The 26952-nt window shown below is 49.2% G+C and overlaps 1 protein-coding gene across 1 annotated transcript in view; it reads right to left on the bottom strand.

Moving 5' to 3' along the window:
- Nucleotides 1-25435, bottom strand: part of MYO18B (myosin XVIIIB) — a 298450-nt gene extending 273015 nt beyond the window's left edge. The window contains exons 1-3 of the mRNA XM_026447974.1: nt 25301-25435; nt 6921-7070; nt 4655-4815 (exon numbers count right to left, since the gene is read on the bottom strand). Of these exons, the coding sequence (XP_026303759.1) occupies nt 4655-4815; nt 6921-6957 (198 nt within the window). The 5' untranslated portion in view covers nt 6958-7070; nt 25301-25435. The remainder of the gene's footprint in view (nt 1-4654; nt 4816-6920; nt 7071-25300) is intronic.
- Nucleotides 25436-26952: the final 1517 nt, after the last annotated feature.

Below are 26952 nucleotides of genomic sequence, written 5' to 3'. Positions count from 1 at the left end.
CTTTGGAGCCCAACAGAACCAAGTTCAACTCCTGACTCTGACACTCTATAGCTGTGTGCCCTTAGCTAAATGACTTCTCTCTGAGTCTGTTTTTTAATCAATAAAATGAGGATGATAAAAGCCCACCTCGCAGGTTAGGTGTGAGAATGTGTGATAATATGTAGAAACTAAGCCCAGCACATAGTGTGTTCTCAATAACAGTAGCTACTGCTACTACTGTTGTTATTTCTGTGTGGATTCTTCCTGGGCCAGTAGGGGATCCAGGAAAGGACTCAGGGCCTGTCATTAGAAGACCTGTTCTCATCTTGCCTCTAACACTCTCCAGCAAGGCTTCCTTTCTATCTCTATCTGGGCTACCATCTCTTCTCTCTGGGCTTTGGGTTTCCCCAATGCAGGCAAATACCACCTGACCATTCAGATCTTTTATAGGATGAGATGTGGAAATGTACTTTTGAGATCACAGAGAGAGGAACAGACTGAGCTGCTGCTACTTCCACTGCCCTGGTCCCCATATCACACTTCCCATACGAGCTGAGGGCTCTGGTTTCTGCCCCTGGGGTCCCCCACTCTTGCCTGACCTAGACATTGGTGGCTGCATAACACCCAAGGGGTTTCCACCGCCTGCTCCCTTCCCAGGCCTTTTCACTGCCTTGTGATTTTAGCCTTGCACAGAGCTTCATCCTCAAACCAGCCTGGCTGTGGCCTGAAGAGCTCACAGGTCCAGCTGTGCCTCCATCTCTGCAGAAAAAGACCTCAACCTCATAAGCAAGTTCCACCCTCATGTCTCGCTTCACCACCAACCCTAGCCTGGGTTCTTCCATCCTGGACATTGCTAGCACAGCCTCACGGACACCCATGCCTGGGAATCTGGGATTCTCCCCCTCCTCTTGCATTCAAACCAGTCCCAGGAGCATGTTGATTCCACCCTGCCAAGCTTCACATCTGTGTCTCTTTTTCCAAACCCATGTCTGCCAGCCCTCACCTGGGCTATTGCCACGGCCTGTGAACTGCTGTCCCTTCAATTTGCTGCCAGCCATTTCAAACCAGATCAAAAGATTTGCGTAGCTGCCCACAGCCTACAGGAAAATCATTTGGCACCACCATTGGTCTTTCAAATTCCTCAACAAGGAACCCCAGCCTCCTATCTGACCATATTTATTGTCCCTACTCGTTCCCATGCATGAACTGTACTGGTCACCCTCTCCCACCTGACTCTCCCCTGCTTCCAGGCTGTTGCCTGTTCTGAGCTTGCTGCCCAGAGTGCCCTTTCCCTTCTTCACTTGTCCATGGTCTACTCATCTTCTATACCCAGCTCAAATATCTCCTGTAGCTCCTCTCTACACATCTTTCCCTGAAGACCTCAATCAGAAATTGTTCCAAGCTTGCACAAAGTCCCAGAGCACTATGCTAGTACACCAGTCACAGCGAGGCCACCTTCTGCGTTCCATTCTGGCTTTTATCTGTGTCTCTCTCCTGTTTTAGGTGGCTGATGCCACAGCAAAGTCTCTGTTTTCATCTTTGTAATAATGACAATAATAATATCTATCATTTATATCTTCCTTGCAATGAGCCCTGTATCATCATCATGCAATCTCCTATTTAATTCTCCTAAGGAACAACTGGAGTAGATTCTGAACTTCTCCCCATTCTACAAGCACAGAAGCAGATGCAAAGATGTAAGGAGACCCAGCTACAAAGACGCAATGTAAAACCAGTTCTCTCTGACTCCAGAGCCAGTGCCTTTAACTGCTGCATACTAGACACCCTTCCTTGTCTTTCTAGGGTTCTCTGGAATCTCCTGGGGCACTTTAAAAAATCTTAATGCCTTGGCCTTATTCACAGAGACTCTGATTTAGTCTGACTGGGTTATGACTCCCTGGGTGATTACGAGGTACAGCTGGAGCTCAACATCACGACTCTGGGGCCCATGGCCGAGTAGCTCCTCCTGACCTTCTGGGGGAAGGCAGGACATAGCCTTGGAAGGGGGATTGACTGCACTTGGCAAATCTCACCACTGTCTACACCATATTGAAAAGCGAGTCAGTGCCTTATTTTTAACCAACCACCACAGAGGAGACAGTAACGTGGGGTGGGCCAAACAAGATAACTCGTGCCAGCCTCCTCCCACCCCGCCCTCATATGCCCGTGAATTCTCTTCCTTTGGATCTTCAAAGTCATCAAAGTCTTTGGTCGCCCCACCCTGCCACCTTTCTCAGCATATAGAGGAAACAGCACCTCTAGAATCACTGGGGCCAATAGGAAACTAAAGCAGATTTTTATAGATGAGTAAACTGAGGCCAATAAAGGGGAAGGGGTTTAGCCAGGACCACAAAAAGTGGCAAGGCCAGAGCTGGAATCTAGGTCTCCTTGACATTCAATACGGGCTACTTTCCACTCCTCTCCCTCTTCCTCACCGGCTGGGTAGCCTTAGGAGAACCGGGTCACCTCCCCAAACCTTGTTTTCCATTCCTGCAAAATGGGATGGATTCTGATGGCTTCTTGCAAGGATTAGATGAGGATCAAATGAAACAGTTGTGCTGGGACAAGGCAAGAGAGTACAGAGTTATTGACTGATTGGGACAAGAAAGTTAAATTGGCAGGAACCAGCCAGAGCTTGCTGCCTTGTGGAAACATGTCCTGAGGCTCCCTTGCTCCAGCCCCAGGAATATCTTGGCCCATGATCCAGCCACCTGCTGTGGGCTGGGGCTCAGTGCCATCCTGCATCTTGGCTGTGAATCTCCATCCAGGCACAGCAGCGACTGTTTGTCCCCATCCATGGCTTAGCTCTGCCTCTTTACTTGCTCCCAGTGACACCAGCACTGCTGGTGTCAATCTCATGGAGCCCTTTCCCCACAGGTCTCTGTGGCACCACCCCGGCCACCTCACTCACCAGACTGGTCCTTTTCCAGGCATATTGTGAGAGAAGTGAACACACAGGCTCCCCTCCTTGCTCTGCCTCTATCTGGTCTTATGACCTTGGGAAAATCACTTGACCTCTTTTGAACTCAGTCTCCACCTGTGATAAATGGGTAGCATCCCATCCACCTGCATTGCTGCACGGGGTATCAAATGAGCCCATGAGCAGTACAGAAGCATTGTCTGGTGATAAACAACACACAGTAACATTTCATCATAACCTAACAACAGCCTGCTGGGGTCAGCTTTGGCCCCCACTTATGCCTTAGGTCAGGCAAGAGTGGGAACAGAGCCTGTCCTCCCTGTCAACCTCCCCAAGAAAGACTTGGCTGAGGTATTTCAGCAGCTGCTGCTGTTCAGCTGCTGGAGGACCTCTCTAATGCATCGAAGTCATTCATCGGACAGGTGCAGGCACATGTGGGACTAGCCAAGCAAACCAAAGCTGAAGGGGAGGGGAAGAAAGAGCCAGGATGGGTCACTGGGCTCAAGCCAACACCAGGCCCTGAGGCCACCAGACCTCTCAGCCCAGGCATTGCAGCATTCATCTTGTCTGAAGGGGGCACTGGAGAGACATAAAGAGATGCCCTTTCTGCCTAACACAGGGATACTCCCAAGATGCATTGCACTCCAAGCCTGCCTCTCTCATGGTCTGCCTTGTCATCCTGCCCAGGTTCCAAGGCTAAAGAGGATAGGAGAGAAATAGCACTGGCCACCACCAGGGACAAGTTTACAAATCCTTAAAGCCTAGGGGCCACATTGTATTCAACTATTCCTTCAATCCAGCAGCGCTATTCAGAATAGCTAAGGATTTTTAGTGGACATCACAATCAGGAGGGACACCAGCAGGAGGAAGGTACTGAGGTTCCTACCTGTGCCAAGCATTAACCCTGTAATTATTGGATTGTAGCCATTCCAAGGGACTCAGGAGAGGGACCTGGGTAAACACAGCAGCTGGAGGGCACTTGGGGGCCCAAGGGTTTCAACCATTTACCACCTGGTATGAAGGATTCAATATTTTAACAATCAATGCAACTACACCAGTTAGTACCAACTCAATAGCTTTCTGCTTAAAGTGAAACAACTATACATCTTAGCCAGTATCTAGGTTTCCTTTTCTATCAAAATAGTGGTCAAGTAGGCTGGGCGCGGTGGCTCACGCCTGTAATCCCAGCACTTTGGGAGGCTGAGGCGGGCGGATCACGAGATCAGGAGATCGAGACCATCCTAGCGAACACGGTGAAACCCCGTCTCTACTAAAAATAGAAAAAAAAAAAAAAAATTAGCCAGGCGTGGTAGCGGGCCTGTAATCCCAGCTACTCAGGAAGCTGAGGCAGGAGAATGGCATGAACCTGGGGGGTGGAGCTTGCAGTGAGCGGACATCGCACCACTGCACTCCAGCCTGGGCGACAGAGCGAGACTCCGTGCTTAAGGAATTCCTAGTCAAATAAGTCATCTAATCAAATAAGTACTATGCCAACCAACCACAATTAAGACAGGCATAGAAAGTGTAGCAGGATTCAGAGAAGGAAGACAATGGAAGAACTTTCCAGAGATGTGCTATTTGAGCTGGGTTTTGAAGGGTACACAAGAGCTCAATAGATCAAGTTGGATAAATGCCATTCCTCAAAGCCAGGATAGCAGGAGCAAAGGCAGGATGACAAATGACTCAGAGGAAGCTCACAAGACAGAATGATGAGAATGGAAACGCATCTGGTCCCCCTTCTTAGGAACCACTTACCTCTCGTTCCGGAGTGGCGAGAGCTAACTGTTTCCTCTGTCTCGCTTCCTTGGCCTCTTTTTCAGTCTCCCGGACCAGTTGCTTAATGAAGCCCCCTGGGATGACAGAGAAAAGGGGAGGGGGCGAGGACGGTGGAGGGCTCTTGTCCTCTTCCCGAATCTGTTTTGCAGAAGCAAGGAAAGGAAGAGCTCAGTGAGTCAACCAGCAGGAGCAAGCTGCCCTTCAAGAAGTTTGCGATGGAGCCTGGGAGGGGGTGGAGGAGGACATACTTGACCAAGCCCATGTATGAGAAGCCACAGCCAAGCAGGTGAGGCCCAGCAGGACTCAGGGAGGTCCCTGAGAAAGTGCATGAAAATGGAACGCAGGGGCAGCCCGGAATTATGCGGGTCAATGTGATTTCTGCCTGGATCCCGTCTCCTTGTGATACGAACAGTCACTTGCATGGTCAAGGCTGCTGGTTCCCTTCCTTGCCACGGGACATGCCCATTTCTAGGAGGACCTGCTCTGAAAGGAGGTTTCCTGGTTTCCAGAAAGGGCTGGATCTCAGGGAATCATCCACACTCTCCTGGTCCCCCTCAGCTTATAGTTAACATAACAGATGAACCAATTAATCACTTACTGTGCGCCAGGAACATGGTAAGATAGGGAAGCGCTTATAGCCATGATGTATATAAGGATCTGACTCTGTGGCTCCAACCCACTCAACTGACACAGTGCTGTGGCTTCCTGATGGTCCTTAAACCAGGACTCAGCCAGCCAGGGGCTCTCTAACATTGGGTCCTAGAACAGGCAGGTTGGACCCTGATATTTTATCCCCCCAGAAATATGGCCTAGGCCAGCACTAGCTGGACTTGTGGTACAGCTGAGACCCCTCTGTTGGCCATAGCAACTTGGAGGCTGAGGCATGGGACCGGCTATGGGTGACTGAAGTATGTCTTTAGCCTGCATCAGTGACAGCCCATGAGAAGAAAAAAAAAGTTACCAGTACTTTATATGGAAGAGCTCCATACTGGTTTAAAATAGCCTCCTTATCAAGAACCTCTGTGCATGTGTGGTAAAGACTTGCTGTCTGCAGCCCAACTGATAAGGGAGGAATTCAAAGGAGATAGGAAAGGCCAGCAGATAAGGCCATGGGATAAAGCTGGTGGATGCAGACCTCTGCCCAGGGACAGAGAAGCAAGGGCAGCACTGCAGGGCCCACATCAACATCATTTCCCTTCTTTCCTCTCTGATCTGGGACTGAAGACACTTCATAAGTGAGAGACAGTCTTTTTTTTTTTTTTTTTTTTTTTGAGACGGAGTCTTGCACTGTCACCCGGGCTGTACTGCAATAGCGTGATCTCGGCTCACTGCAACCTCTGTCTCCTGGGTTCATGTGATTCTTCTGCCTCAGCCTCCTGAGTAGCTGGGATTACAGGCACACACCACCACACCTGGTTAATTTTTTGTATTTTTAGTAGAGACGTGGTTTACTATGTTGTCCAGACTGGTCTCGAACTGCTGACCTCGTGATCTGCCCGCCTCGGCCTCCCAAAGTGCTGGATTACAGGCGTGAGCCACGGCACCTGGCCGAGAGACAGTCTTAAGGCACACTCAGCAGGTGTCTTAAGACACACTCTGCAGCTTCCAACACCACTTTGGATCAGGCTGGGAGAGGCAGGGGCAGGCAGGAGGCAGCCAGAAAGTAGCTTCTCACTTTCCCACCTGCAATTCATCAGATCACATGCACAAGGTGGAGTGAGGGTGCAGGAGGTAACAGGCATCTTAGAAAGAGGCAGCCCTTCGTAGCATATCATGAAAAGTACAAAAGGGGAATAAGTAGAGCCCGTTTCCAGTTCTCTGTGGTGCCCGAAGGCAGGGACCACAGAAACCCACCCCTATGGCATAAACCTGGCAGCTGACAGCCCTGCCTCTGCCCCCCATGTGCCCTTCCTCCCACCCAAACTCCAGTGCTCATCAGAGCTGCCATGAGGATTGAGCTGGGACAGCTGGTCTACCCCCCCACTTCCCCACCACCACCTGAGGAACCGGAAATGACCAGGCAGCCCTGGGGGGAGTCAAGGGTATGGCCATCAGTGTCCAGCTGGGTTGGAAAGGCCAAGACTAGCAGAGCTGGCTGGGAGAAGGTTGAAGGTGGGACTGCACATGCTACAAGGAGGGCTGGACAAGACTCCCCACTCAAGGTGGGAAAGGTTGGACTTGTCTCCCGAGGGTCGAGTCAGTCCCTGCGGATGGCTGCAGCTCCAGCCATGAGTGTCACTTTCCTTCTGCTCCCACAGGGCGAGGCGTGATGAGATGGCCATGCTGAGGCAGTGCCAGGGCCGTGAGATGACGAGATGAGATGGAGCTTCCTGCCAGACAGCACGGAATGAGGCGTTACAGACACACACAGCACATGAGATGGATAGAAACAGAACTGACACACAGGGACACAGTGGGGAGAGAAAGGAGAGACAGGTTAGCTCATGGGCACAGCCCTACTCCCACCCCACCAACGCCATAAACCAGGACCCCATGGGGGAATGGGCACAGTCAGGTATAGACCCTGTCAGCTACCCCTGCACGGAGGATGGTCAGGCAGGACAACTCAGGCCACAGAGTGAACAATGCCCTGAAATATTCTTCCTCTTGGCCCCACACATTTATTGAGATATAACATACAATCAAAAAAATATATGATCATAAGGTATAACTCAGTGGCTCTTACAGAAAGAACACACCAATATAACTACACCCTGATCACGATTTTAAAGTTATAATTTTATTTATAAGAAGTTCAAGAACAGGCAAATCTAATCTATGGTAAAGGAGGTCAGAGGAGCTTTTGGTTGAAAAGAAGCATGAGGGAACTTTCTGGGGTTCAGAAAATGCCTTGTATCTTGATCTGAGGGATGACTGCACAAGTGTATCATATGCAAAACTTCACCCAGCTGTACAATTAAGACTGGACGTTTTACTGTATGTAAATCACATCTCAGTTCAAAAAGTGAACAGAGACTAGAACTTCCCTCATGCTCCCTTCTGGTCATTATTTCCTCAAGGGAAACCACTATTCTTGTTTATTTTTCGTTTTGTTTTGTTTTGTTTTGTTTTTGAGATGGAGCCTTGCTCTGTTGCCCTGGAATGCAGTGGCGTAATCTCGGCTCACTGCAACCTCCACCTCCCCGGTTCAAGCAATTCTCCTGCCTTAGCCACCAGATTAGCTGGGATTACAGGTGTATGCCACCACACCCAGCTAATTTTTTGTATTTTTGGTAGAGACAGGTTTCATCATGTTGGTCAGACTGATCTCGAACTCCTGACCTCGTGATCCGCCCCTCCTCGGCCTCCCAAAGTGCTGGGATTACAGGCGTGAGCCACCACACCTGGCCGGGAAACCACTATTCTTACTTCTAACACCATGAATCATGGGGTTTTCTTTGTGGAGGGAGTCCTTGGTAACATAGTTGGGAGATGAGGTGAGGGCAGGAAACCGTAGCTCTCCATCTGTCCCACGCTTGAAGAAATAATTTGTCATCATATTGAGAGCCTTAGAAAATTTTCATAACTTTTGACCCAGAAAGCCCTTTTCTGGGAAACAAGTTTGAGGAAGTAATCCTACACCAGAACATTTCATCACTGTGCTGACTGTAGCATTGAAAGAGCAGACACAATGTCCAATAACTAGAGAATGTCGAATAGAGTACATCCAATTCGCAGTAACAGTATGAATCCATCAAACAGAGTGTTTAGCAAGCATTGTTTTTACTTGCCCTATCTCCATATTATTAATGTATTTCCTTGTTTATTTACACCTGTTACTTCCCAGCCAAAGTTACAACTTTTCTTTCTTTGTTTTTATTATACTTTAAATTCTGGGGTACATGTGTAGAACATGCAGGTTTGTTCCATAGGTATCCACGTGCCATGGTGGTTTGCTGCATCCATCAACCCATTATCGACATTAGGTATTTCTCCTAATGCTGTCCCTCCCCTAGTTCCCCACCCCTCCACAGGCCACGGTGTCTGACGTTCCCCTCCCTGTATCCATGTGTTCTCATTGTTCAACTCCTACTTATGCGTGAGAACATGTGGTGTTTGGTTTTCTGTTCCTCTGTTAGTTTGCTGAGAATGACGGTTTCCAGCTTCATCCACGTCCCTGCAAAGGACATGAATTCATTCTCTTTTATGGCTGCATAGTATTCCATGGTGTACCTGTGCCACATTTTCTTTATCTAGTCTATCATTGATGGGCATATGGGTTCATTCCAAGTCTTTGCTATTGTGAACAGTGCTGCAATAAACATACATGTGCATGTGTCTTTATAGTAGAATGCTGTATAATCCTTTGGGTATTTGTTTTTAAACAGCTATATTGGGGTATAATTTGTATGTCATAAGATTCATCCCTTGCAAGTTTCAACTTGATGATTTTTAATAAATTTACAGAGTTGTGCAATTGTCACCACAATCTAACTTTAGAAATTCTTCTCACTTCTGCTGGGCGCAGCAGCTCACACCTGTAATCCCAGCACTTTGGGAGGCCAAGGCCAGCGGATCACAAGGTCAGGAGATCTAGACCATCCTGGCTAATAAGGTGAAACCCCGTCTCTACTAAAAATACAAAAATTAGCCGGGTGTGGTAGCGGGCGCCTGTAGTCCCAGCTACTCGGGAGGCTGAGGCAGGAGAGTGGCGTGAACCTGGGAGGCGGAGCTTGCAATGAGTCCAGATCGCGCCACTGCACTCCAGCCTGGGCGACAGAGCCAGACTCCATCCTCCATCTCAAAAACAAAAAAAGAAAAGAAATTCTCATCACCCCCCAAAAAAACTCTTCTCTTCATGCCCATTTACTGTCACTAGTTGTTCCCTCCCTGATCCCCAGGCAACCACAAATCTACTCTCTGTCTCTGTCTCTATAAACTTGCCCTTTTTGGACATTCGCTATAATGGAATCGTAAAGTACTTGGTCATTTACCTCTGACCCCTTTCACTTTGCGTAATGTTTTTGACATTCATCCATGTTCCTGTGTGTCAGCCCCTCATTACTTTCTGTTGCTCAATTGCATTCCTGTTGCATGGTTAGACCGGTTTTTGCTTTTTTTTTTTTTTTTCTTGTTAATCCATGTAACAGGTGATGAGCAGTTAGACTGTTTCCACTTTAGGGGCACTATGAATAATGTTGCTACAAAGCCATGTAGCTTCCTCTGAGTGAAATTGCTGGGTAGTATGATAACTTTATGTTTAATTTTTTTTTTTAAAGAAACTTTCCTGCCAGAAAGGTGGCTCACATCTGTAATCCCAACCCTTTGGGAGGCCGAGGCAGGTGGATCCCCTGAGGTCAGGAGTTCGAGACCAGCCTGGCAAACATGGCGAAACCCTGTCTCTACTAAAAATACAAATATTAGCTGGGCGTGGTGGCGGGAACCTGTAATCCCAGCTACTCGGGATGCTGAGGTAGGATAATTGCTTGAATCTGGGAGGCGGAGGTTGCAGTGAGCCAAGATGGTGCCACTGCACTCCAGCCTGGGCAATGGAGTGAGACTTGGTCTCAAAAACAAACGAGCAAACATAAAACAACATAGAAACTTTCCAACTATTTTCCAAAGTGACTATATCCTTGTCCACATCCCCACCCCTGCAGTGTATGAGAGTTGTTTGGGAAACATTTGCAGAAACATTGGAAGGTGCTTGTCTCAGCTTGTAAAGTGAGTAAGATTGAGTACAATGTTGCACACACCAAAGCTGTCCAAAATGAACAACAAAAGGCTTCCTGTAGAAAATCAAGTGGGAGAAAATATACCAAGGTCTTAGTAGAAGTGGTCTTTAGTGGAAGAATGTGTCTCTTCCGCCTTTGGCTTTTCTCCCTTCTAGCCCTGGTTGGCCGAGCCTTCTGAGCAACGCTTCACTGACCCCACCTAAGAGACACCCACCTCCCATCCCAGCTGTCAGAGCAACTGCTGACCAGCAGTTTTTGTTTTCGTTTTTGTTTTTGAAATGGAGTCTTGCTCTGTTGCCCAGGCTGGAGTGCAATGGTGCAGTCTTGGCTCACTGCAACCTCCGCCTCCTGAGTTCAACCAATTCTCCTGCCTCAGCCTCCTGAGTAGCTGGGACTACAGGCACGTGCTACCACACCTGGCTAATTTTTTGTAGAGACGGGCTTTTGCCATGTTGGCCAGGCTAGTTTCGAACCCCTGACCTTGTGATCCGCCCCTCGGTCTCCCAAAGTGCTGGGATTACAGGCGTGAGCCACTGCACCTGGCCTGACCAGGACTTCTTTAAGGCCTCGTAAGCCTGGAAGTAGCTGCCCTTCAGTGACTTGACGAGAAGGCGGTGGCTATTATAAGTAAAACAGCTATTAATTTTTATGCAAAAATCTTGAACGGACATGCATTTTCATTCCCTGCCTGATACCTAGAGTATAATGGTATGCCATATAAGAGGTGCATGTTAAGCTTTTGTAGGTTCTAGTGTTCTATAGCACTGTATGATGACTACAGTTAACAATATTATATAGTTTCTTTTTTTTTTTTTTTTAAGACAGAGTCCTGTTCTGTTGCCCAGGCTGGAGTGCAGTGGCGCGATCTCGGCTCACTGCAACCTCCGCCTCCTGGGTTCCAGTGATACTCCTGTCTCAGCCTCCTGAGTAGCTGGGATTACAGGCACATGCCACCATGGCTGGCTAATTTTTGTATTTTCAGTAGAGACGGGGTTTTGCCTTGTTGACCAGGCTGGTCTTGAACTCCTGGTCTCAAGTGATCCACCTGCCTCGGCCTCCCAAAGTATTGGGATTACAGGCGTGAGCCACTGCACCCAGCCAACAATAATATATTGTTTCAAATAGATAGCAGGAGGACATGGAATGTTCCCAATACAGAGAAGTGGTCCATTTTTGAGAGGGCGAGATGAAGGCTGCTTAGGCAGCTTCACATCCTGGAAGCTGGTGAACCCAAGAGCTGGCTGGGCCCCGCTGCTGTGCTGAAGTCACCACTCATCATCTTCTGAGAGTCCCTGGTGAACATCTCTTTCTGACTCTGCATTCAGCAAAGCCCAATTCATAACTTAATGGCAGCGATGGGAGTGTTTACGCCACAGAAATTGGCAAATGCTACAAATCAGGGCTTTTATTCTGGGAGCTGGCCATTCCACGTCTATCAGCATGTCACTAGCTGAGACCTCAGCATGCCTTCACAGTCCTGTAAGAAGGAAATCTCAGGATCCAAAGATCCAAGAAGGAACATTTCGGCTCTAATGAGATCACATGCCCAATGGGAGGTCACAGAAACACGTCCAGGTGCCGACAGCCAAGTCTTTATCTTAAGAAAAAGTCTCCCACAGTGTGGGCCTTTGCATTAGTCTGTTTCGTGTTGCTATAAAGGAATATCTAAGGCTGAGTAAGTTATAAAGGAAAAAGTTCAACTGGGCACGGTGGCTCATGCCTGTAATCCCAGCACTTTGGGAGGCCAAGGTGGGTGGATCATGAGGTCAGGAGATCAAGACCATCCTAGTTAACACGGTGAAACCCCATCTCTACTAAAAATGCAAAAAATTAGCTGGGCGTGGTGGCGGGCACCTGTAGTCCCAGCTACTCGGGAGGCTGAGGCAGGAGAATGGCATGAACCCGGGAGGTGGAGCTTGCAGTGAGCCGAGATTGTGCCACTGCACTCCAGCCTGGGCAACAGAGTGAGACTCGTCAAAAAAAAAAAAAAAAAGAAAAGAAAAGAAAAAGAAAAAACTTCAATTGGCTCACAGTTCTGCAGGCTGTACAAGAAGCACTGCACCAGCACCTGCATCCACTGAAGCCTCAGGGAGCTTCCAATCACAGCAGAATGGGAAGGGGAGTTGGCATTACATGATGAGAAAGGCAGCAAGAGAGAGAGGGGAGGGAGGCACCAGACTCGTTTTAAACAAGCAGTTTTTTGTTTGGTTTTTTTTTTTTTTTTTTTTTTTTTTTGAGATGGAGTCATGCTCTGTCGCCCAGGCTGGAGTGCAGTGGCCCCATCTTGGCTCACTGCAAGCTCCGCCTCCTGAGCTCAAACAATTCTCCTGCCTTCGCCTCAGGAGTAGCTGGGACTACAGGCGCTCGCCACCACGCCCGGCTAATTTTTTTGTATTTTTAGTAGGGACGGGGTTTCACCGTGTTACCCAGGATGGTCTCGATCTCCTGACCTCGTGATCCGCCCGCCTTGGCCTCCCAAACTGCTGGGATTACAGGCGTGAACCACCGCGCCCGGCCAAAACAAGCAGCTTTCACGTGAACAAATCGCTGATTAACCCAGGGTGGGCACCAAGCCATTCATGAGGGATCTGCCCCCATGACCCAAACACCTCCCACCAGGTCCCACCTCCAGCACTGGGGGTGACATTTCAACATGAGATTTGGAGGGGACAGACATCCAAATTATATCAGATCTCCAGCTTCCAAAGGCACAGGAAGGTGGCCGGGCGTGGTGGCTCATGCCTGTAATCCCAGCACTTTGGGAGGCCGAGACAGGCGGATCACCTGAGGTCGGGAGTTCGAGACCAGCCTGACCAACATGGAGAAACCCCCGTCTCTACTAAAAATACAAAATTAAATGGGCGTGGTGGCGCGTGCCTGCAATCCCAGCTACTCGAGAGGCTAAGGCAGGAGATTCACTTGAACCTGGGAGGCAGAGGTTGTGTGAGCCGAGATTGAGCCATTGCACTCCAGCCTGGGCAACAAGAGCAAAACTCCGTATCAAAAATAATAAAATAAAATAAAATAAGATTAAAATAAAATAAAATAAAAAAGGCACAGGAAGCTGGGAGGGTGGGGAAAAGGGAAGAGGGGCTGGGGGAAAGCGGGGAAGGAAAGACAACCTCCCCTCCCGTCTTGGGAGACACTGGCGAGGCCCCCGAGTGACTCATAGGCTCCGTGCCTAAGGAGCAAAGCCTGAGTTATAAATAGGCCTGACGTGAGGTGGCTGCTTTGGCCGCCACCACCCGCCTTCCTCTCCAGCCCAGGCCTGGCCACGTCAGTAGCCGCTTCCCAAGAATCACCCTCAGCTTCGGGCTCCAGGGGGAATCCTGGCTGTCATAGGGGCTGTTCTTAGCCCTGGGGCTGCCAACCTTCCCAGAGGGCCTTAGCAGAAGGGGACAATGGGAGGGGACTCCATGTGGGGCCTCACCCCCCATATCCTGCCCCTCAGAGGCCCTGGGCCAGCTCCACTGACCCAGGGCCAGGAGCCAATCCCGCCAGGGAGGCTTTGTCAAGCCTTAATTTAAGCAAATGTTCTTATCGCCACACTCCAGTCCAGGCCCAAAACATACACCTGCCTCGTCAACTGCTGTTTTAAGCCCATGAGGTGGCCATAGACACTTGGAATTCACAGTATAAAATCTCAAGTCTATCCTTAGAGGGGAGAGAGGCTGGGGAGAGAAAAGGCAGCCCCAAAGCCAGGAGATGACTTGAAACTGTTTTCCACATACACATACTGGATCTGAGTGGTCCCATGGGACACTCAAGGCTTCCCCCTGCACCCCACAATGTCCAGTTGTAACATAGCACCTGTCTCGCAGAATACATTTCCAAGTCTTTATAGCGCCCCCGCATGACCACCTGTCCCAGTGACTCTCCCCTTCTATCCTCCCTGTCAATTACACTGACCTCCACAATACACCCTTCCAGGCACATTCCCACCTCAACGCGTTTGCACGTGCTGTTCCCTCTGCTTCAAATGCTTTTCCTTCTGCGTGGCTCACATCATCACCTACTTAAAGTCTTCTCAATGTGCCTGTGCTCACCCCCTATTTAAATTGCAGCTTAACTCCCAATCCCACCCCACTCCTCCTCCAGAACACAGCCCCTATGAGGGCCAGAATTTTCATGTGTTCTATTCACTTCTGTAGTCCTAGAGCCTAGCACGGTGCCTAGCACATACTTAGCTTTCAATCAACATTTGTCAGTCCAGGCACTGTGGATCACACCTGAAACACCAGCACTTCCAGAAGCCAAGGCAGGAGGATCACTTGAAGCCGATAGTTCAAGAAGAGTCTGGGCAACATAGTGAGACCCCATGTCTAAAAATTTTAATTAGGCAGGTGTAGTGGCAGACGCTTGTGGTTTGCAGCTATGCGGGAGGCTGAGGCAGAAGGATCACTTGAGCCCAGGAGTTCCAGGCTACAGTGAGCTGTGATCACGCCACTGCTCTCCAGCCCAGGTGGCAGTAATAGACTCTGTCTCTTAAAAAATTAATTAAAATAAAATAAAAATTAAATATTTGTCAAATGAATAAGTAGGTGAATGAATGAATGAATGGACAGTTAGAAATGGGTCTGAGAAGGGACAGAGCAACAAGTCTGTGGGCAGAGATTTCTGATGTCCCCCTGTGCTGTCTGCATCCACACATAACGGGGAAGCATGTTTAGCAGGACCTGAGTTCACATCCTTTGAGACCCCAGGGAGCTCTCCGAGCCTCAGTTTTCCTAGCCGTGCAATGAGAGGACAGCCATACATCAAGCATGTGCTGGATCCCCGGTAACCTCTCTCAGTCAGATTTTCACTTTCCCTTGACTCCATGGTTGAAATCGACCTGAAGACCCCAGCCCAGGACCCAGCACAAGACAATTCACCAAACATTTAGGGAGAATCAACCGTGTGCCAAGCACTGATATAGGTCCTTACTCCTAAACTCCCCCATGACCCTTAAATTCTTACTGGACCTGGAATTTCATTATATTAAAATCCATGATCAGGCCAGGCACAGTGGCTCACGCCTGTAATCCCAGCACTTTGGGTGGCCGAGGTGGGTGGATCACGAGGTCAGGAGATTGAGATCATCCTGGCCAACAAGGTGAAACCCCGTCTCTACCAAAAATACAAAAATTAGCCAGACGTGGTGGCAGGTGCCTGTAGTCCCAGCTACTCGGGAGGCTGAGGCAGGAGAATGGCGTGAACCCAGGAGACGGAGTTTGCAGTGAGCCAAGATTGCACCACTGCACTCCAGCCTGTGCAACAGAGCGAGACTCTGTCTCAAAAAAAAAAAAAATCCATGATCACATTGCATTCCCACAATAGGACTACATGGTCGGCATCACTCCCATAGAATAGACAGAGACTCAGAGAGGTTGAGACACTTGGCTGAGGTCCCTCAGCAAGAAAGCCAAGGTGAGACTTACCCCCAGGTGTGCCTGACTCCTCCCACACATGCATCAAAGCTCCACATCAGTGATGATAAGAGAAGACCAATCTGTGGGTGCCAGGCCAAGGCTCAGAGGTGCCCTATGTCCTGGTGGCAAGCTGTGGAACCCTAGGAAGCTGGCTCAAGTAGGTATATTCGTAGGGCAGGGTGTGCAGGGGGCACTGGTATTTACTTATCATCTGTTTGGTGTTAGTCACAGCACAGGGTGTGTGGTAGTTGGGATCAGAGAGGTTAACAAATTGGATCAAGGTCACACAGGAGGAGGTGAAGATAAGCTAAGTGCCTAAATCCCTGTATTTTTTCTGTTCCACTGTGAGATTTCTGCCCCTCGTCCCATGCAGCAGAGGACACGACAAAATCAGGGCTATGGATAATGGTACCACTAGGATTTCTGCATTGCTCAATACTGAGAACTTCAGTAGATCACATCATTTACTCTTTCCATCCAAACAGGGGGATTCTCTGAGTAACTCTACCTCAGGACACTCAGGCAGAGGGAGGGGATGTGCCTTGCTCCCAGCCAGGAGGTGGTGGGGCTTATTTTTGGACCCAGATGGTCTGACTTTAGAGGCTGAGCTCACAGCCGCTTCAGCACACTGGCCTCCCAGCATGGGCCGCCACTGTGCCTGGCACATGGCAGCTTCACGATAAAAGCTGTTTCCTTCCCCTTCCTGGCTCTGACTCTGCTATCCTTCATGTGCTAGTGGGGCCACCTTCCTCCATGACACCATGCCTGAGGGTGCCAGCCAATGTCACCCTGCAGTATTCTATGACAGCCTCCTGCAGCCTCCACCCAAACACCCTTGTCACCTGCCCTCCCCTCCACTGGCCACGAGGCTTAGGTCACTATTTGGTTCTTTATCAATTCGATCTTCATTTCGAATTCTGTCTTGACCATAGTCTGGTTGGTGAGTGTAAGCACGTAATCGCTCAGCTGTTCCACAAGGTTCCTGGAGGCAGGCAGAGGGGTTGGCCACTGAGAACACCAGCATGGAGCTTAGATGCTCAGCAGGAATGATCTGACTGCCTGACACCTGGTTTCTCTGATGGTCATATCAGAGGCCAGACACAGAGGGAAAAAAAGGATGCTGGAAGAACTGAAGACACCACCTTCAGATTCCCCTCTGTCTCTTCTACCTTGCTCTATGTCTGGATGCTGACCCTGTGGACTCTTTCAATGGACTCCCTTGCTTTCCATCTTCCAGGTGGGTTCAGCTAATGGGAATCATCCACTAGTGGGAGATCAGAGGGCATCTGTGTCTTCACTCTCCCTTCCTGGATGACCATGGGTTGCCTGCCTCCGTCTTCCAAAGGCGCCTGCAGGCTGCTCTCTCCACTCTCTCCCCTGTCCTGTTGCAGCAGCAGCTCCCTCCTCTGACATGTCAGGCCCAGGAAAGTAACAGCTCCACTGTTGCTATCTTCAAAGTGTTGCAGCATCCCTTAAGGGAGGCAGCCGCAAATATTTTCTGTAAAGCGCCGGATAGGAAACCTTCTGAGCATTCAGACCTGTAGGTTCTCTGTTACAATGACTCAGCTCCTCCCTTGCAGTTCAAAAGCAGCCATACTTAGTACGTAAATGAATGGGCATGGCTGTTTCAATTTGACTTTGTTTTTATAACCAGGCAGAGAGTTGGATCTGGCGGTGGGCTGTCATTTGCTGGCTGTCACCTTAACGCTACCATTGCATTCTGTGCCGACTTTGGTAAACAGTTTTTTTCCTAAACTCCTCAAATGGCCCCACTGAAGTGAGCCCTCTGCACCCTACTGTAACCCTGACTTTACAGCTGCCTCACCCCAAGAAGGAAAAGAACTTCCCAGGAGAGGACTGAGTAATGGGAACGGGACTACCTGCTCTGACATCCATGTGGCATGCCTTCTCCAAGGTAGGTTGCTGTGTGCCCCAGGAGCTTACCACTAGGCATTGTGTTCCCCACCCCCAGGCTCTCTTGGTCTCTGGCTTCCCCTTGTTTGGCCAATGGAAGTTTCTGGGAGAACCTGCATATGAGAGGAACTAGAGGTCAGGGTATTTAGTTCCCACTCTACCCCCCTCTCTCTCTGTATCAGATCCTAGTTTTAGCAATTGCTGTGTTTCTCCATCTGCAACCACATCCCCCTTCAAGTGGTCCCTGTCCACCAACTCCAGCTATCTCCGTGTTTCTAAATTACCCTTCCTCTCCCTTGTCCCATACAGCCCCAAGGCTAGTAAGGTATTCCCACCACTGCTTATCTCTGAGGGCTTCAACATGCTTTGTTGGTTCCCCTAACCCTGCACACATTTCTTGGGCGAGTTCTTTCGTGAAAAAGGCTCTCCAGGACACCAGTTGAGTGTGCTGTTTTCTAGTGGGACCTTGACTGATACAGTCAGCGGGGAAGTAGGTTTTAACTCACATATCAATCCTGATAGATGGATAGTGGCTGCCTCGTGGGTTATATGGGAAGGACTCTGAGCTTTTTTTTTTTTTTTTTTTTTTAAGACGGAGTCTTGCTCTGTCGCCCAGGCTGGAGTGCAGTGGCACAATCTTGGCTCACTGCAAGCTCTGCCTCCCGGGTTCATACCATTCTCCCACCTCAGCCTCCCGAGTAACTGGGACTACAGGCAGCCACCACCACACCTGGCTACTTTTTTTTTTTTTGTATTTTTAGTAGAGACAGGGTTTCACCGTGTTAACCAGGATGGCCTCAATCTCCTGACCTCGTAATCCACCCACCTCAGCCTCCCAACGTGCTGGGATTACAGGCGTGAGCGACCACGCCTGGCCAACTCTGATCTTTTATCTGGGCTCAGTGGAAGAAGGGTGCTCTGATTGATTATTAATGTCTGCCCTGGATGTGGAAGGAGGGAATGGTGTATAACTGTTATCTATTGCCATCCACAGGATAAATGGACAAGAGAGACTCATGATTCATACAAAGTCCAGCCTACTTCACCCAAGCCTGGAGTTTGGTGGCCAAAGAGCCAGGCAATAATGAAAAGGGACTTTGCCCAGCACACAGATCCTCTCCCTAGTCAAGGTAAGGGTGTCTCACAGCCAGCTATAGCCAGGGATTCAGGCCACGCTCACAACAATACACGAAGGTGAGAAAGGGAAGAGGAATGAGTGAGAAACAAGGGCAGGAAGGCTGATGGAGGGAAAGTGAAATGTTGAAGAGGGAGGGAGGAAGGAAGAGAAAAGCAGGTTGGGTGGGGAGATGAAGAAGAATGGCAAGAAGGGAGCAGCAGGTGTGGAGGCTGCCAGAAACGCCCCTTAGCGTCAGAACCTGGGGCCTTTACACGTGGAGAAACCCCAGAGACCCAGCTCATTTCACAGGGAATTTCCTGGATAGAGAGTCAACGAGTTCCCTCTTGGTCATGTCCATTGACAGGGAGCTCACTAACACATAGGACATTTGGAGTCTGCTCTAATTGTGTTTCTTCCTTGGAATCAGAGCTCCAAAAGGCCCTCAGAAGCCATACAACCTACTTCTCCTGTATCCTGGCATTCATGGACCAGGGAAGGGAAGTGACTTTCTGGAGGTCCTACAGCGGCAATAGCAGAACCAAGGTCCTCATGTCCCAGTGAGTAAAGTCTGACGCTTTTTCTTCCTTCTCAGAGACCTGCCTCCCCAGGACAGCCACACAGTGGCCTCAGTTCTGCTCTCTAGAACAACAAACAACGAGGTTAACCCCTTTTCCAACTGAAATGATGGGATCGCCCCCAGTTTTCTCATCTGTCGCCTTCAGCCTTTTCTCAGGGGACATGGCTCCCAGTTTCTTCAGAACAATGTTCACTGTCTCCTGGGGCTTTTCCAACCTGCCTTCTGCCACAGAAGTGGACATTTCACTCTGCAAAGGGTTGACCAGGGTACACGCAGCAGGCTTCCCTCACTTCCATGGGTCCACAACAGCCCTGGAAGTCTTAGATCTAAGTGGGGACCTCACTATGCCTGTTGTCAAACCTCTCAGGTCACCAACTCCTCCATCTGTCAAATAGGGACACAGTTTTTCTTGCCCATGAAGCGGTTTGAGTACTAGATGCTCCGTAGGCCAGTGAGCCATTACTGACGTTATTACCATGTCCTTTGCAACAGCTATGTCCCCAGTTGACTCAGATTCAGTCGCAGGCAGATTAAAATCTTCAAATGCTTTGCATACTGGCTGACCAGCCAGTAGCCCCACCCACACCCTGCCAGCCTCCATTGCTAAATCATGCAGTGGGTGTTTCTTTGAGAAATTAGAAAAAAAAAAAAAAAAAAAACTCACCGCCCCCCGTCCCCTGGCGCTCCCCCCTCTGAATCATGGTTGCTCCACTGACCTAGGCTGGCCACACACTCCTGGCTGCCTGGTGAGTCATCAGGCCACTCTTACAGGCTGATGAGATGCTGGACCTCACAGATGGGCCTCGTGGCTGAGTGCCAGGATGGCCAATAATGTTTCTTTCACCTGCCAGCACCAAGTGATCTGTAGTTGGGGGCTGCCCGGGGTGTTGTATTGAGAAACTTTCTGAGCTATGCCTAGGCTGAACAAGACAGAGTGCTGTGATTGACTAGCAATGTCTGCCACGGGTGTAGGAATGGCTAGGGATGGAATCTGTGCCAAGTATTTGCCATTTCCAGCCTAGTGTTTCCCGCCCACAATGAAGCAAGAAGCTGGTTAGACTTTTGACAACAGGTTCCTCTGACTGATTTTAGGGATTGAGTGTTCCATCAAAGGGCTAATTTTTCTTTTTTTTTTTTTTTTTGAGATGGAGTCTCGCTCTGTTGCCCAGGCTGGAGTGCAGTGGCGTCATCTTGGCTCACTGCAAGCTCCGCCTCCCGGGTTCACGCCATTCTCCTGCCTCAGCCTCCAGAGTAGCTGGGACTACAGGCTCCCACCGCCACGTCCGGCTAATTTTTTTTTTTTGTATTTTTAGTAGAGATGAAGTTTCACCATGTTAGCCAGGATGGTCTCGATCTCCTGACCTTGTGATCCGCCCGCCTCAGCCTCCCAAAGTGCTGGGATTACAGGCATGAGCCACCGTGCTTGGCCTCAAAGGGCTAATTTTCTATCCACTACTGTGTTGCTACCTAGAGCTTTACTAATACAGTAGCCACTAGCCTCAGGTGGCTTGTTAAATTTAAATGAATTCTAACTAAATTAAATAAAAAATTCAGCATCTCAGTTGTATGAGCCATGTGGCTCATGGCTACCATGTTGGACAGCACAGATACAGAGGATTCCTATCATCGCAGAAAGTTCTATGGGACAGAACTCACCAAGCAGTGATTACGCCCACCAATGGACATTTTTGGCAACATCCTAGAGACATTTGGGGTTGTCACAACTGGAGAGGAGCTGCTACTGGCATCTACTGGATCAAGGGCAAGGATGCTGCTACACATTTTTCCAAGCACAGGACAGGTCCACAACAAAGGGATATGCAACCCAACTGTCAATAGTGTCTACGCTGACACTGGTCTAGAACCCTGGTCTGGAAAAATCCTGCCAAATGGGAAGGAGCATCAAGAGAAGAGGGTAACATCATCTTTGCTTAGAATAATAACTAGATGTAACAGAGAAAGAACTGAAAAAACGAGTCATCCACTGTTGGCAGAAAAACAAGCAGCAAAGCAAGTCACTAAACCTCTCTGATGCTCAGTTTCCTCCTCTATAAAGCTGGGACTGTATCGCTACCCTGCCTTGATCATCAGTGGATTAAATGAGGTAATGAATGTGAAAAAGCTTTCTTATCTGTCCCTGTGAAACAATGCCACACAATTTATTATCTCAGCAGATGTTGTTTATTACATTAGGCTGAACAGTCTCTAGCAGGAAGGTATTGAGTCTTGCTTTTATTTCACCCTGCATAACCTGGGGTCACTCCAGGCTCCAAATCTTACTTCCTGGCCTGTAAAATGGGGCTAATAGCTCACACCCAAGCTCACTGGAATATTAAGCGTGAATGACACATTTAATCCCATCAAGCAAGCATCTCTCCCTCAACACAGCAGTTAATCCAGCTGCCCTCCATGAAATTGAAACTCAAACCCCAGCTGGTACCCAAGAAACAGCTGAAAATGCATTCCGTCTTTTACAGGCAGAGAAAAATTCGCTTGAAACCCTGAACCGTGAAATTCCTGCTACCCTATGCATGAGCACTGGCCAAGTGGTAAACTCACTTTGCCGATTCTTGAGGATCTTTCCTCTGTTGTCAGAAACTACAATTCTTAAAAGTAAATCAGCATCAGGGAGAAACACAGTGAAAAAGAAGCAGATAGGGAAATTGATGAAGCTGGATGAGTCATGCTGTGGGAGAGAGATTCATATGAAGCTAATGGTGTCTCTGGATCCTTCAGACTGAATGTGGTGTGTGTGTGTGTGTCAGAGAGAAAGAAATCTACCTTGATGTCCAAGGCCCTTGTTTGTGTAATAAAGTTCATATTCTGCCAGGCGCAGTGGTTCCACGGCTGTAATGCCAACACTTTGGGAGGCTGAGGTGGGTGGATCACTTAAGCTCACAAGTTCGAGACCAGACTGGGCAACATGGTGAAACCCCGTCTCTACAAAAAGTATACAAATTAGCCGGGCGTGGTGGTGCACTCCTGTAGTCACAGCTACTCAGGAGGTTGAGATGGGAGGATGGCTTAAACCTGGGAGGCAGAGGTTGCAGTGAGCCAAGATTGTGCCACTGCACTCCAGCCTGGGTGACACAGCCAGCCCTTGTTTCAAAATAAAAATAAAATAAGATGCAATTTATTTTTGCCGCCCCCATTCAAACAATAGCTGAGGTTTATCCTTTCCTTAAGGTCTTGGTGGGGGGATAATATGGTGGATTTATTATTTCTAACATAAGAAGCACCTGGTTGCTCCCTGAACACCAGCTATGACAGCCGGGGCTGATCTTAGCCCAATGTTCTTGCTGCAGGGCTGTGTGTCCTTGAACAAGTGGCTTTCCCTCTCTGTGCCTCAGCTGCACCATCTGTCAATAGGAGGGGTTGGATTTGGCAGCACTCTGGAGGGGAGGGGATTCTCCCTGGTCTCAAACCCACCTCCTCTATTTTTCAAATAATTTAATTTCACTTTGTTTAATTTTTTTTTTTTTTTTTTTTTTTTTTTGAGACAGAGTCTTGCTCTCTCACCCAGGCTGGAGTGCAGTGGCGTGATCTTGGCTCACTGCAAGCTCCGCTTCCCAGGTAATGCCATTCTTCTGCCTCAGCCTCCCAAATAACTGGGATTACAGGCACCCACCACCACACCCAGCTAATTTTTTGTATTTTTGGTAGAGATGGGGTTTCACCATGTTAGCCAGGATGGTCTCGATCTCCTGACCTCGTGATCCACCCACCTCAGCCTCCCAAAGTGCTGGGATTACAGGCATAAGCCACCACGCCCGGCCGCTTTGTTTAAATATTAAAGATATGTCACACACCACAGCAGCTAACCATGTGCTTCAAAAGGGCCATTCAGACTGTTGTTTGTATCTACCAGGACCCAGCGAAGGGCCGTCTCACCATAACCTTGTAGGCTCACAGTCCGAAATCCCTATCTTGGGGCTGGAAGTGGTTCTGCTCAGCTTTGGGGCCCTCCATTCTCACCTCAGAATGTCACAGAAAGTCCTGATCTTTTCCCTGGAGCAACACCTGCCCAATAAAATCTTTGCGATAGTCAGACCCTAATAAAGTGCTGTGCAAGTTTTCCGTGTTTGTGAAATATGGAAATTCCATGAGTTTTGACAGGGCAGGTGCTGAGCAACAGCCTTCTGTGGTTTGGTTAGCTCGGGTCAAAGGAAAAGCTCTTCTACAATTTGGGTGGGCACCAGAACCACCTGTGAGGTTTAAAATCTGGGGATTTCTGGGACTCTTCCCCCAAGACTGTTCAATAGGTCTAGGATGAGCCCAGGAATCTGCATTTTAAAACACCCCCCTGACCCCCACCACATCCCTTGCCCCACGTGAGTCTGAGGGGTAGGTCGTCAACGACCGTCCCTTCAAGAAACACCTTCCTGGATGCTGAATCCTAGGAAAGATCTCAGAGGTGGTCTAGCCCAGCCCCCTCAGGTTTTAGAAGGAGAAACTAAGTTCTGACTGGGGAGAGGACTCATCCAAGGTTACAGAGTCCAAACTAGGATATTCAAAGTGACAAGGCCTGGAGGCAGGTGACACCAAATATTTGCTGATTGGTAACATGCAGCCCTTCAAAAGCCAGGAGACCAGGAGCCTCCCTCGCCTCCTCCTCTTCCTCCTTCTCCTCCCTCCTCCACCCCTTGGCCTCTTCTTTTGGCCTTGTCCTTTGCCGTTCTTCTCCTCCTCCTCCTTCTCTTTCTCCTCCTCCCTTTTTTCCTCTTTCTCCTTCTCTTCTTCTCCTTCTCCTCCTCCTCTTTCTTCTTTTCTCTCTCTCCTCTCCACTATTATTTTCTAGAACTCATGCATAGCCTAAGAGTATATAGACCCCTCTCTTTTCCCATGGTACACACTGGACATGGTACCCAGGCACAGGAGAATAGAACTTAGGTCAGCAATGGGTACAGCACCCAAGGGAACCATTATGCTTGTTGGAGTCTAGAAGCCCTAGTGCGACACTCAGCCTCCATGAGCTGGTGCACTGAATGAGGCAGCATCTTTTTGGACCGCCACAAAGTGAAAGTAACAACCTCCTTTTCCAGGCCCTACAGGATAGAAGCCCAGGCCCCCGCACCTGCGGGTTGAGGCCAGACTGGGCAGCTTGGAGGCGACTGGGAGTCGACTGGGCTCCCCACTCCAGGCCTCCCCACCCCTGGCCTCCTCCATGGGAAAACTGCAGAAAGGTAGCAGCCAAGAGGGCTGTAGCTGGTGAGGGCTTCTCGTCTCCTGGGAGAGAGCTCCATGTCAAAGCATAGCCCCCTTCTGCCCCACTACGGGGCCACTGAGACCTGTGAATCTTCTTCATTCAAAGAAATGCCTGCTAACCCGGGAGCCAAATAAGACACCTTCCCTCAGAGCTCAAGGAAGGTGGCATGAAATTGAAACCTTCGGCCATGAACTTCCATCGCCCTTCCCCCAACACTCATACATGCTTAATTTGCAGTTTAAAAAAGAACATTAAAAGTAACATTTCGACCCAACAGGGTTGGAAACATGAAAGGGGAAGCCTAACTCTTCCCTGACCGTAACTGAATACCAGTTAAGCAGAAATTACTGGTAGTTGAGGAAAAATATAAACCCTGACGTCTGCGGGCAAAGATTCACAGTGGAGATTAACTCATGACTCCAAACACATTAAAAAAAAAATTATTAGCGAACAGCTGGGGCCTGAGGAGAGTGATTTTTAAAAATGCCCATTTGCCCCAGCATTTTGTTCTAAAATCCTTCCACAGAAACACTCTGGTTTTCAAAGTGAGCAGCACGGGCAACCAGCAAAGGAATCAGGCCTTGGAAGCTCTCAACACCAGAAAGGCCTAAAATAGACCAAAAGACCGGAGGCCTGCCACCGCAGCCCCCAACAGCGCATTCCGGAAAATTAAAACTTGCCGATCAGCTCGCAAGGTGCCCGTCTAAAACCCAGCCCAATAGTACCTTCTGCAAAGAGGACACAGATCACAGGAACCACGACTGCCTAAGACGTTTCCCCGGGTGGCCGCGAAAGGACCCCACCAAGCCGGGAAAGCAGGAGTGAAGGAGCAGCCCCTCCACACACACCGACACACATCCCTTCCCTTACTGCCCCTCCCCGGCCCGTCCTCCCCCCACCCTCCTTCTGGGCCAATGTGATAACAGCAGCTGAGTCGACCAGTCATTTCTAAAATTAACTTGTGAGCTCCAGGTCTGGCCAGGAGACGGCAGCCCGGGGTGGCCGTTGACCAGGCAGCTGAGACCATGGACATATTTGGTGGCCCCTGAGCAGGGAAGGGGACAGCTCCGGACACAAGCACATGCTCTCTCGTCATTCGTGTCCCAGGGCAGGCCACACACCCACACTCCTGCCTCTGCCCACACAGATAACTGGAGGCTGCAGGAACTGTTTGAGGACGAGAGCTGGCTGGTTCTACATTCCCGGCGGACTCTGGAAGAAAATAACTTGAATGCTGTTGTATCTTGGTAAATGACCAGTGTATGTAAACCTACCTAATGTCTAGGTAGTGGTTATCGCAGGCCAGGCACCGAGGGCTTTCATGAACTCACTTAATATTCCCTATGAGGTGGGGTTTTTCCCCAGATCCACTTTACGAGTGGGGAAACTGAGGCACAAAAGGCTAACCAATTTGCCCAAGGCCATGGAGAGCCAGAATTCAAACCCAGACTGTGCGAGCCCTAGAGGAAACAATCTTAAACACAACAGAAAACCAGGTGCTATCAAAAAGTGCTTTGGGCCCAGCGCAGTGACTCACGCCTGTAATCCCAGCACTTTAGGAGGCCGAGGTGGGCAGATCAGCAGGTCAGGAGATCGAGACCATCCTGGTTAACACGTCGAAACCCCGTCTCTACTAAAAATACAAACACAAAATTAGCCGAGCTTGGTGGCAGGTGCCTGTAGTCCCAGCTACAGGCGGAGCTTGCAGTGAGCCGAGATCGCGCCACTGCACTCTAGCCTGGGTGACAGAGCTAGACTCCGTCTCAAACAAACAAACAAACAAACAAAATTAGCTGGGGTGTGGTGGTGGGTGTCTGTAATCCCAGCTACTCGGGAGGCCGAGCAGGAGAATTGCTTGAACCCAGGAGGAGGAGGTTGCAGTGAGCCGAGATTGCACCATTTTACTCCAGCATGGGCAATAAGAGTGAGACTCCATCTCAAAAATACAAAAAAAAAAAAAAAAAAAAAAAAATTTTGTCCACTGCCTAAAAGAAGAAAAGTACAGACTTCAATAAATTAGATAACGCATGCAGGTCCATGCAGCTAGTGAAGGGTAGAGTCATGACTCAAATCCAAGTCTTTCTGGTTCCAAAGACCACAATCACCCCAGCATGATACAGCTCCTGTGAGAATTGTTTCAATAATTGCTGTGTTGAGGAGAGAAGCTATTTCTCTTACTGTCTCCTGTCTCTGAAGAGGAGGAGGAAGTAAAAGTTGAAAAACGATAGGAAAGAAATCAGTCGCAAGACCAGCCGGTACCACTGATGACCAGACCTGAGGTTAAAAGATTAACCCCCGACTCTAACCACATGTGCTCTAAATCTATTGCGACCCTTTCACGTGGAACCCCTTAGAGTTGTAAGCCCTTAAAAGGGCC

This window comes from Piliocolobus tephrosceles, chromosome 19 (genome assembly GCF_002776525.5).
Source record: "Piliocolobus tephrosceles isolate RC106 chromosome 19, ASM277652v3, whole genome shotgun sequence".
NCBI classification, from domain to species: Eukaryota; Metazoa; Chordata; class Mammalia; order Primates; family Cercopithecidae; genus Piliocolobus; species Piliocolobus tephrosceles.
Note: the sequence above shows the minus strand (reverse complement) of the source record. Positions and strands in the feature narration are given on the sequence as shown.